The sequence below is a fragment of the Gadus chalcogrammus genome, chromosome 9, assembly GCF_026213295.1.
Source record: "Gadus chalcogrammus isolate NIFS_2021 chromosome 9, NIFS_Gcha_1.0, whole genome shotgun sequence".
Taxonomy (NCBI): domain Eukaryota; kingdom Metazoa; phylum Chordata; class Actinopteri; order Gadiformes; family Gadidae; genus Gadus; species Gadus chalcogrammus.
The window spans coordinates 16,069,195-16,081,318 of record NC_079420.1 but is presented as its reverse complement, the minus strand read 5'-3'; the positions used below and the strand labels follow the sequence as shown (position 1 = coordinate 16,081,318).

At 41.6% G+C, this 12,124-nt stretch overlaps 1 protein-coding gene across 1 annotated transcript; it reads left to right on the top strand.

Moving 5' to 3' along the window:
- The first annotated feature begins 2,229 nt into the window (after window positions 1–2,229).
- On the top strand, window positions 2,230–11,752 carry hsf4 (heat shock transcription factor 4). Its single transcript, XM_056599202.1, has 12 exons — window positions 2,230–2,355; window positions 2,995–3,103; window positions 3,452–3,579; window positions 3,858–3,982; window positions 5,434–5,509; window positions 6,215–6,282; window positions 7,746–7,845; window positions 8,604–8,725; window positions 8,924–9,151; window positions 9,514–9,631; window positions 10,044–10,109; window positions 10,249–11,752. Exons 1-12 carry the CDS (start codon window positions 2,230–2,232, stop codon window positions 10,306–10,308), a joined length of 1,326 nt encoding a protein of 441 aa, XP_056455177.1. The 3' UTR covers window positions 10,309–11,752.
- The last annotated feature ends 372 nt before the right edge of the window (window positions 11,753–12,124 follow it).

Here is a 12,124-nt window from a genome sequence, read left to right as displayed (position 1 = left end):
ATGTATATTGTTATATGTATGTATTCTTTAGGGTTTGGTATGTATTATATGGGTCTCTGTATGTTTTGAATAGGGAAATGTATTAGATGGGTCTATGGGTTATAGGGTTAGATATATGTAATGTATTGGTCTATGTATGCATTATAAAGGGATGTGTATACATTATATGGGTCTATTTATTTGTTAAATAGGGTTGGTAGGTATTATATAGATCTATTCATGTATTGTATAGGGATATGTATGCATTATATGGTTAGGTATATGGATCTATTATGTGTCTTTATGTGTCATATAGGGTCAGGTATACGTATATTATATAGTTGTATGAATTTATTATCGGGTTAGGCATATGGATCTATTATATGGGTCTATGTATTTATTATAGGGTTAGGTATATGGATCTATTATATGGGTCTATGTATTTATTATAGGGTTAGGTGTATGGATCTATTATATGGGTCTATGTATTTATTATAGGGTTAGGTATATGGATCTATAATATGTGTATATGTATTTATTATAGGGTTAGGTATATGGATCTATTATATGGGTCTATGTATTTATTATAGGGTTAGGTATATGGATCTATTATATGGGTCTATGTATTTATTATAGGGTTAGGTATATGGATCTATTATATGGGTCTATGTATTTATTATAGGGTTAGGTGTATGGATCTATTATATGGGTCTATGTATTTATTAAAGGGTTAGGTATATGGATCTATTATATGGGTCTATGTATTATAGGGTTAGGTGTATGGATCTATTATATGGGTCTATGTATTTATTATAGGGTTAGGTATATGTATCTTTAATATGTGTCTATGTATTTATTATAGGGTTAGGTATATGGATCTATTATATGGGTCTATGTATTTATTATAGGGTTAGGTATATGGATCTTATATGGGTCGATGTATTTATTATAGGGTTAGGTGTATGGATCTATTATATGGGTCTATGTATTTATTATAGGGTTAGGTATATGGATCTATTATTTGGGTCTATGTATTTATTATAGGGTTAGGTATATGGATCTATTATATGGGTCTATGTATTTATTATAGGGTTAGGTGTATGGATCTATTATATGGGTCTATGTATTTATTATAGGGTTAGGTATATGGATCTATAATATGTGTCTATGTATTTATTATAGGGTTAGGTATATGGATCTATTATATGGGTCTATGTATTTATTATAGGGTTAGGTATATGGATCTATTATATGGGTCTATGTATATTATAGGGTTAGGTATATGGATCTATTATATGGGTCTATGTATTTATTATAGGGTTAGGTGTATGGATCTATTATATGGGTCTATGTATTTATTATAGGGTTAGGTATATGTATCTTTAATATGTGTCTATGTATTTATTATAGGGTTAGGTATATGGATCTATTATATGGGTCTATGTATTTATTATAGGGTTAGGTATATGGATCTATTATATGGGTCGATGTATTTATTATAGGGTTAGGTGTATGGATCTATTATATGGGTCTATGTATTTATTATAGGGTTAGGTATATGGATCTATTATTTGGGTCTATGTATTTATTATAGGGTTAGGTATATGGATCTATTATATGGGTCTATGTAAGGTAAATGCAAACCTTTGTGTGGACGTCACTCTTTCTTCTATTGTTCTCTCCATTTGTCATTATCTGGAGGCCAGGCCCTGCCCCTGAATGGAGCATGAGTGAGTGTGTGTGTGTATGTGTGTGTGAGTGTGTGTGTGTGTGTGTGCGTGTGTGTGTGTTATGCTGACATGGGCCTGATGCGATGACGGGCACGTGGGTGAGGGGTGCTCCCCTGCTGTGCTCACCCAAAGGCTGTGACGGGGAGGAGGAGGAGGGGGAGGAAAAGTACCGACAGGGATGAAGAAAGAGAGCTCAGAGCTGTGCCAAACTCCAGGAACGTGAGGCAGAACAATCATAGTAGAATACACAGGCACAGGTAAACAAGGTGGGAAAACAACCCAGGGATGTACAGGTCAAGAGGAAAGCAGTAGCTCTACAGTTTGATCAACCACCACGGAGACTCCGAAGGATTACTGTTATACCCTCTGAGCCATCACTATGGACTAGAGCCTGGACGCCACCAACACACTCCATCGCTCTCCCTCGCTCTAGCTCGCACGGCGTCTCCAGGCTGCCCAGGGCCTCGTGGTGTTTCTTCCCCCAGCGTGGGTTCGAAGTGGGACTGAAGCAGTGGAGATTATGCAGGAGTCTCCGGGCGCCGCTGGCGTGGACGGGATCTACGCCAGCAATGTCCCTGCCTTCCTCACCAAGCTGTGGACTCTGGTGGAGGACCCAGACACCAACCAGCTCATCTGCTGGAGCGCTGTGAGCCTTTTGGTTTTGTTTTGACGTCTTTATTGATTAAGTACACTGACAAAGTGAATTATATATAAATAAATAAGACATGTTATTTTTGCGACTCAACTGTATTGTTGTCAGAATACAGATTTATTGTCACTTGGGTCCCATGTAATAAATTATTTTGTTATTTAAAATCGTACTCTGATGTTTCAGAAAAAAAGCTGACAAACAGTTATGTTGAACAAACATTGACACATTTATCTGTTAATACAAAATCAGAAATTGTAAATGGCATATTCGTCATATTGAACTACTTTAAAATCCAAATTCTTTGATTATGATATCAGATTATATTTGTCTACACCTCAGTGAAATGATTCAATAATGTGTTCAATTCAGTCCTCAGTCCAAATCAAAGATAGCCAGAATGGGTATGCTACTAGAAATTAATATTGTATTTAATCACCATTTCATTATGAATAAGACGCCAATATGTGATTAATATAGGATACATATCACACCTATTGTCATCTCAAAGTTCTCCTGGTAGTTTTTATTGTGAAATCTTCATACTATAATGCTATAAAGTGCAATAAAAGGTAGATAAAACATACTACATTTTTGAATGGTACTGACATTATGTTCCTTGTGATCTTCCTTCAGACTGGAACAAGTTTCCACGTCTTTGACCAGGGCCGGTTTGCCAAAGAGGTTCTTCCCAAATACTTTAAGCACAATAACATGGCCAGCTTCGTTCGACAGCTCAACATGTGTGAGTACCATCCTTCTATCTTCCTTACTGTACCGACAGCGATATATTGTTTCACCTTCTTCAGACAATTGTACTTGTTGTAAGTCGCTTTGGTTAAAAGTGTCTGCTAAATGACCTAAATGTAAATGTTCCCTCGCACATAGTTTGTTTGATTCCCATGACTTTTACTTTTGCTTCAACTGAACATTTTCAAGTATGGCTATTCTGTTATACTATACAGACTTTCAATTTAGCTTCCCCCCACAATTGCCTGCACAATAATAACAGCCCTTGGACCTAAAGTATCAAATAATATATATATTATCTGAATGTTTCAGTCTCTGCGTGTGTGTATCTTGTCTTATTCAGACGGTTTCCGTAAGGTTGTGAACATTGAGCAGAGTGGTCTGGTGAAGCCGGAGAGAGACGACACTGAGTTCCAACACCTGTACTTCCTCCAAGGCCATGAGCACCTGCTGGAACACATCAAGAGGAAGGTGAGGTCAGCACCACCCCCACACACACACAACACACACACACACACACACACACACACACACACACACACACACACACACACACACACACACACACACACACACACACACACACACATGTCAAACACACACGTCAAACACAAACACACGTAAATCACACAGGTCAAACACACGCACACACACACGCGTCAAACATACACATCAGACACAAACACACACGCACACACACACGTCAAACACACACACATGTCAAACACATGTCTGCCCTGTGTGACCAGGTGTCCATTGTGAAGAGTGAGGAGACCAAGGTGAGACAGGAGGACCTCAGCAAGCTGCTCTACGAGGTGCAGCTCCTGAGGACCCAGCAAGACAACATGGAGTGTCAGATGCAGGACATGAAACAGTGAGTAGCAGTGTGTGTGTGCGTGTGCCTGTGTGCGTGTGCCTGTGTGCGTGTGTGTGTGTGTGTGTGTGTGGTGTGGTGTGTGTGTGTGTGTGTGTGTGTGTGTGTGTGTGTGTGTGTGTGGTGTGCGTGTGTACGTGTGTGGTGTGTGTTGTGGTGTGTGTGTGTGCGTTTGTGCGTGTGTGTCTGTGTGTCTGTGTCTTTGTGTGTGTGTCTGTGTGTGTGTGTGTGTGTGTGTGTGTGTGTGTGTGTGTGTGTGTGTGTGTGTGTGTGTGTGTGTGTGTGGAAATGCTTCAAGTATTTCGTTTTGGGTCCCAAAATCATCAGGCTCCAACCACTGAAGAGGAACCAGTGGTTATAGTTAGAACTGATAGTTAATTTTCTGTTTAGCCAATTCAACACATTCCATTCCATCTTCAAAGTTACTTCAAGGTATACAGCACAAAGGCTTTTATTCAGGTATTTCATATTTCTCTGATTGAAAACCTGATTCTAGCATCATTGTTAGGATCCTGCTGCATAGGGTAGTATGTGTAGATACAGATCATGCTCCTAATGGTCTCAGCTTCTCTATATACTTAACAGCATGACGCATGGATGACTAGCAGGCCCTTCAAACCATTACAGGAGGAGGTTCGGGAGGTGGGTTGGACATCATCATGATGTCATAAAGACTACCCCGATGTCTTGTTGGCTCATAAAGACCACCCCTAGGTCTTGTTGGCTCATAAAGACCACCCCTATGTCTTATTCGCTCATAAAGACCACCCCTATGTCTTGTTGGCTCAAAAAGATTACCCCTATGTCTTATTGGTTCATAAAGGCAACCCCTATGTCTTGCTTCAATGTGATTGGATGATGAAGGTGGGCATGTACTTAAGGATAACATGATGATGAAAGTGGGCATGTCACAGCTGGTATCCAATCTGCAGGTGCACAAAATCCATCCATAAATACTCACCTTTCCCCTTTCCACCTGTAACCCCTTTCAGAGGTGACTCCCCCTCTGGGCGGATCACCCAATTGTTCCTCTAGGGCCTATTATTGCAGGACTATTTTCAGCCACAGCAGCTTTGTGCTTTGTGTGGTGCTTTATGTCATGGTATTGTTTCTAATCAGCTGAGAGAATGTTCACCTGCCTGCTCACCTGACCACCACACACACACACGCAGACGCACACACACACACGCACACACATACACACACGCACACACACGCACACACACACACACACACACACACACACACACACACACACACACACACACACACACACACACACACACACACACACATACACACACACACAAATATGTCATCACCAGTCGTACTTACAAACTCACAAAAAAATAAAATGATATATCGTCCTTTAAAATGATTATGACAACAAATGTAATTCGTCGTCAACTATAGTCTTATCTCTCTCTCCCTTCCTCTCTCTCTCTCTGTAGGCAGAATGAGATTTTATGGCGAGAAGTTGTGTCACTGAGACAGAACCACACACAACAGCAGAAAGTCATGAACAAGGTCAGTGTGTGTGTTTATGTGTGTGTGTGTGTGTGTGTGTGTGTGTGTGTGTGTGTGTGTGTGTGTGTGTGTGTGTGTGGTGTGGTGTGTGGTGTGTGTGTGTGGTGTGTGTGTGGTGGTGTGTGTGGTGGTGTTGGTGAATACATTTGTGAAATACTACTTAACTTCCCAGATGACAAAATATCTCCTTCCATCCTGGGAAAATGAATGAAAAAACTGAGTGAATTGTTGGGGCAGACCACATCCCACACATAAATGATGACATATCTGTTCAGTATGATAATGACAGGGGCCAGAGCACTGCTCCACCTGCCGTAGGCTATACTGGTTCTGCATAATCATGGTTCCCAAAAGCCAACATTTCCATCTCCGTTTGTCACATATTCAGTCCAACTTTTCTGCAGCAAAGTGCAAACACCTTCTCTGTATTACAGTTATAAAACATGAATATATTGTGAAGCCATGTTGGAGATGGAGAGTTTAGTTTTCATAAACTACCTACAACAGCTTTTGGTTGCTATGGCATAGGTAGCACTCCTGCTTCAGTATATTATTCACAACATAATCAAATGTGTGTTTATGGTGGGGGTGAAAAGAGGAGTGTGTGTCAGAGTAAGCGACAGACAGAGAGGATACATGAGGAGGGGGAGGCTGATTCATGCTCATGCATCTCTCTCTCTCTCTCTGTCTCTCTCCGTCTATCAGCTGATTCAGTTTCTGTTCAGCCAGATGCAACCCAACTCACCCAGCTCTGTGGGCCTGAAGAGAAAGCTGTGAGTAATGATGCGTACACACACGCGCACACACACACACACACACTTCAGAGAGGGACAAATCATCAAAAGTGCGACAATCACAGGCCAAGTGGAACACAGGGAAGGGCTGGCTCAGCTGACCCTCTGAACAATCCGTCCACTATGAATGAGCTGCTGAGTCAGACCACACACACACACACACACACACACACACGCACACACGACACACACACACACACACACACACACCACACACACACACACACACACACACACACACCACACACACACACACACACACACACACACACACACACGCACACACACACACACAGTGAGGCAGAGCAGAGAGCGTGACCTAGCTCCAGGCTGTATGTGAAGTGCTGATTCAGCTCTGCCACTGTGGGTGGCGTGTGAACAAACATTGCATGAGTTACAATATGTACTACGTAGGTTGAAGCCAAGAACAGAATAGAGATGTTTCATACCTATTAGTAAGCAAATGTTCATTTTTGGCAGGTTGATATGTGAACAGATAGGATCCAGTATACTGCATTAAAAAAACGTTATTTTAGATTTTCAGGTGTGCTTGTACATCGTGATGTCACATCACAATGCCTCCAATACAAAGGCCCAGGAGCTATGTTATTGCTAGTAATAGTGTTTTGGTCATTGTTAATTAATTATGGGGTCATTATGGGGTGAAATCGTTGAATTTGAAACTGCCACAGCGTTTCCCATGTGGCAAAACAAAGTTTTGATAAGCCTAGGTAATTGTATATTTAGGTTTTTTGAGGATTTCACAGTACTACAACCCTGTTGAGTCATTAGAAAATGGTGGCCATCAAAAAATCAGATGATGCATTATGATGTACAATCCCTATTTCATTAAATAAACATTGTTAGTTATCTAAGACTCAACAAGGGGAAACAGGACTTTATCACAGAGGTGTAATGGTAGGGGTAATCACAGGTGTATCTCACAAAGTTAATTAAATTGGCATTGGCATGTCTTCGTAAGCTTAATGAGCTACACCTGTTTGTGCAACAATTATTATACCTGTGTGATGAAGGCCAGAGAACATTAATACGTGCGGGCAAATAAGACACATTGCACAGACAAGAAGAAATCTTGAGTTGGGAGTGTGTGTGCAACTAATATCAGTTTAATTTGACAGTTGTTGTTAATGTTGGATTTGTAGAGCATTGATTTGGAACTTTAGAAAGGAAGAGGTGTCCCATTATTGAAAAACGAATCCTCTAAACATCACGATTTCAAGCAAATGCCCACTTGATAATTAAATACTATTGAATAGGAATAACCTGCATTTGTATTTTTTCTCCAAATAAAATGCTCGCCCTTCTAATATTAAAATTTTAATAAAAAAAATAAGAATAATTAAAATATGGTATCCACACATGACGGTTACATAGGGCAGCTGCTTGCTAGGTAGAATAGTCATATCTGGCTGTTTCTCTAGGCCTCTGATGTTAGATGAGGGCTCTCCCAGTCCTCCTGCCTCTAAGTTCAGCCATAGCCACACCCTGGAGAACCTACAGGAGCCATTCTACATACAGTCGGTAAGAAGACTGCACTTAACACACACCAGACTGTCTGATATCTATACATAGCTTAGTTAAACCCTGAGTTCTCAACATAAATGTTGTTTCATCCAGCTTGAATGTGTTTTAATAGAAATATATATAAAATGGAATAACTTGAAACTGTGTGTGTGGTCAGCTGTGGATACACTCTTCAAATGTATCCACCTTTGATTAGATATTTAATTGTATAATTTAAATAAAACTCTTCTGATACAATCAGTGAGAAAATACCTGTACATTGACAAATTGATTAAGATTATATTATATCTAAATACTTGTTTGTTTTTTAATCATGGGGCCTAAATGGTATGTTGTTCATGAAACTAACATCAGAGGGAGACATTTCAACCCACAAACCAAAGATCAAGTTATTAAATACACATTAAGATGTAAACTCCACAGCCCCATATATTGACATGGTAATTAAAGGTGAACTTCGGGATCTTTCAACCTGTACCCTATTTTCCCATCATTTTGGGACTATACTACAAATGTGATCATTATTCAAAGGATTGCAATGCAGCCCGTTTTGAAAGATTATGGCTGCAATACTGGACCAATTTTTTTAATGTTTGTCCGCATTAGTCCCTTAGACCGAAGATTATCAGAAAGTAATGAGGGTCCCGGTTAAATAATCCTAGGTTAAATACGCCATAATCCTATGGTATTGTATTACTTTCTGAAGACCTGTGAGCTTTAGATTTGATTGCCTTTTCTCCTATTTTCTTTGTCAGCCATCAAATGAAGGGGCGTCTTGCTCTACGAGTGGGATAACCGGGGGACCGATCATATCAGATGTCACTGACATGTCCCAGCCAACCAGCATGGACCTCCAGTTGCAGACGAATGAGTCAAGGTAATTGATTGAGAGTACTAATATAATGAGAGTAGTAAACAGTAATAATACATTTTTTTCAGATATTTTGTGAGAGCGAGAGAGACCTCCCCCCAAGCAGGTCAAACACTTAGCCGTGTTGTAATGTGCCGCAGTAGCTCACCGCTGCGTGGGGGGCTACGTGTGAGAGACCCTACAGAGTGTGGTTTCCCTCCACAGGGACAAGTGCCTGATGCTCATCAAGGAGGAGCCAGTCAGTCCAGGAGTCAGAGGGGGGGGAGGAGGAGCCGTTGTGGGGGCAGAAGCCGGGCTGCTCCCCGCCTCCTGTGAGGTGTGCTCTGGGGAGCCCCCCGTCCTCCCCGTGGCCATGGTCCAGTCCGTCCTGGAGGGGAGGGGCTCGGTGAGCTCGCTGGTGGAGAGGCGGAGCAAGAGAGGTGCCCTGGAGAGGTGGGCACGCACCAACACACTCACAGGCACACACGCACAAGGACATGCACGGGCAAAGACACTAGTTACATGTTTCGCACTCCGAGCAACATGAAAACTTAATAGTAAGTTTGAAAATGATGCATAATATGTTTGAGTTTGTTTAAAATACAATATAATCACAGGCATGGAAATGTAGAGCGGCACAGCTGTGTTACCACGTGTGCGTGTGTGTGTGTGGTTGTTGTGGTGTGTGTGTGTGTTTGTGTGTGCGTGTGTGTGTGCGTGCGTGTGTCTGTCTGTGCGTGTGTTTGTGTGTGCGCGTGTGTGTGTGTGTGTTTGTGTGTGTGTGTGTGTGCGTATGTGTGTGTGTGTGCACACAGGGGGGAGGTGTCTGACACAGTGGAGAACGTGGACATGAATCTGGAGGACTTGCAGCAGCTCCTGCTTAGGAGCCACCAGCCAGGCCCCGTGGAGACCGGGACCACGACCGTCATGGACGTCAGTACACACACCACACATGTCTGCACACAACGTACCGGGATGATACGTTTGGAAATACATTAAAATACAAATTGGACTAACGATATGTGATACTATTTATGGGAGGGAACATGGGCAGAAACCGTGAGGGATACACTCACACACGCATACAGATACACACATACACAGACACACACACACCCACACACACACACACACACACACACACACACACACGCACACACACGCACACACACACACACACCACACACACACACACACACACACACACACACACACACACACACACACACACACACACCAACGCAAGCATACAGAAACAGGTAGCACATATCGTTGTGAATGCTGAAAATGACACTTTTTGTGTTTTCTATGTGTCTTCTTCTTCTTTGCTTCCTTTGCACAACAGCCCTTCAATCTAAGCCTGCCTCTTACAGAGTGGAACTTCACTGAGATGGAGTCCAACCTGAAATCAGTGAGTCCAGAACAACACATTTATACAGACAGACTGAATGACGACTGTACACTATGGGGGAATTAACTTTGTGATGAATGGGATAATGGAAGACATGGATTTACCCTGCATAACGCTGCCGGTGTGCATTCTGTTGTAGTACATGTTCCAGAACCAGGAAGCTGAAGCCTTTTCCACTAGTGGCTGTGAGGAGCAATGACGGACCAACCACAGGCCAAAGATTGACCGAGTAAGAAGTAGAAGCCAGTGTAAGAGTAGGGGTGAAGTCTCTATCACCGCTCTCTATCTTCTTCCTCTATGAAGAACATGTGAATGTGAGTCTTTCTGTCCGCCAAACCAAAGAAGCTGCCATCCCCCTACATATGCTGCCATTCATTCATGCAAAACTCCCAGCAGTTTTAATAGAAGACAATGGAGCCTGGAGAAGTACATTGGAATCATCTTGCAGTCATCTTTTCAGACCCTCCTCTTCATATCTCCAATTGACAAAAAAGAAAAAATACTTCCATACACCGACAGCTGTGTGGTGGACCCACAGCTCTGTGTGAGGACCCATGCTGCTAGGAGAACCAGATGATCAGTTCAGGACAACACCGACAAGTCCCTGGGCCTCAGAGGCCACGGGACTTCTTTGAAACCGGATGGATTCTTCATCACACCATCACTGTTTCACCACATGGGAAATGATAAGGGGCTGATGTGCTGCAGTGCTTGCTCCATGGCAATGGCAGGGTACTTCCTCACAGCGATGGGCAGTATGTCAGTTAATTGGTGGCGGTGGTGGCGGTGATGGTAAACAATGACAGTGTTTTTACTGATGAGCACTATGTGCATGGTGACAACAACAGCAACTCAGCTCGCCAGGCGCAATGAGGGCTTATCAGCTGTTGATCAGGGATACTTCAGCAGGCGACCAGAAGGAGCCAATCATGGGAGCCACCAGTAACCCTTCCAGGTACTAGGGGACCCCGCCCACTGACATTCATAGACTATGGTTGGTAAGGTTGTAACTCAAAGTGGTTATTCCAACACCAACATTGGGGGTGTTTATAACCAGATCCCAATAACCACACAGATTACTGGAGAATGTAACAGAAGAAATAATACTTGGTTTGTATGCACTTTAGTCATTGTGTGTTAGTGTGAGTGTTCTTGCTTATGGAGGTGACGTTTGGAGATGAATATTTGGAGGTGGATATTTGGTAACACTTTATGATAACGTTTGGTCTTATTGTGCGTTCACACCAGAAGCGAATATTTGCAATGGGCCGTGTGTTTGCGCAAGCAAACAAACTTTACTAAACTTTACACCAACGTTTTTTTCCAACCATTCATTCTAAATAATGGTTGGGATAACCGCCAGCACGAGTCTTTTCTTGTTTTGGAAGTACCAGACTTGCATTGACTTTGTATTGATTATCGCCGTGCCTTCGTTCGCAGTGTGAACACACAATAAAGTAATTTAGAAACCTTTAGTTAATGGTTAACCAAACATTAATAAACATTTGTAGATTATTAATAAGTGCTATGGATATCAACAGTCTACCAGCCTACTGTTGATCTATCCATCATACATCTGGGCGGACACACTTTTTATCACTAGAGGGTCAATTTAGAATACATGGTTTGTAATGTCAAAACAACATCACTGTGTTAGTGTACATTAATGTGCTAGTGTACATTAATGTTTGGTTAATGATTACTTTCTCAATAACTAAAGCATTATAAATTAATCCTTTCTTAATTATTAGGTCGTTATTAATTAAGGCTTTTAAATTACTTATGACATAACATTATTATAAGATGTCACCGGGCATTTTTTTTTGCATTATTTTCATGGTCCACAAGATATGTTAATTATGTTTACAAAAATCTTAAAAAAAAAATATATATATTGAAATACAATGATAAAGCGCTCCTTCGTGACGCATTACCCTTTGAAAACAATAACTGTCTATTTGCCAGCCTTTTATACAGGCATTGATAAACATTGTACTCTCAGTCTATTTCAATGT

Coding starts and splice junctions, on each gene's coding strand:
- hsf4 (XM_056599202.1), top strand. CDS start 2,230: ATGCAGGAGTCTCCGGGCGCCGCTGGCGTGGACGGGATCTACGCCAGC. Junction 3,580..3,857: donor TGGAACACATCAAGAGGAAG/GTGAGGTCAGCA, acceptor CTGTGTGACCAG/GTGTCCATTGTGAAGAGTGA. Junction 6,283..7,745: donor GTGGGCCTGAAGAGAAAGCT/GTGAGTAATGAT, acceptor CTGTTTCTCTAG/GCCTCTGATGTTAGATGAGG.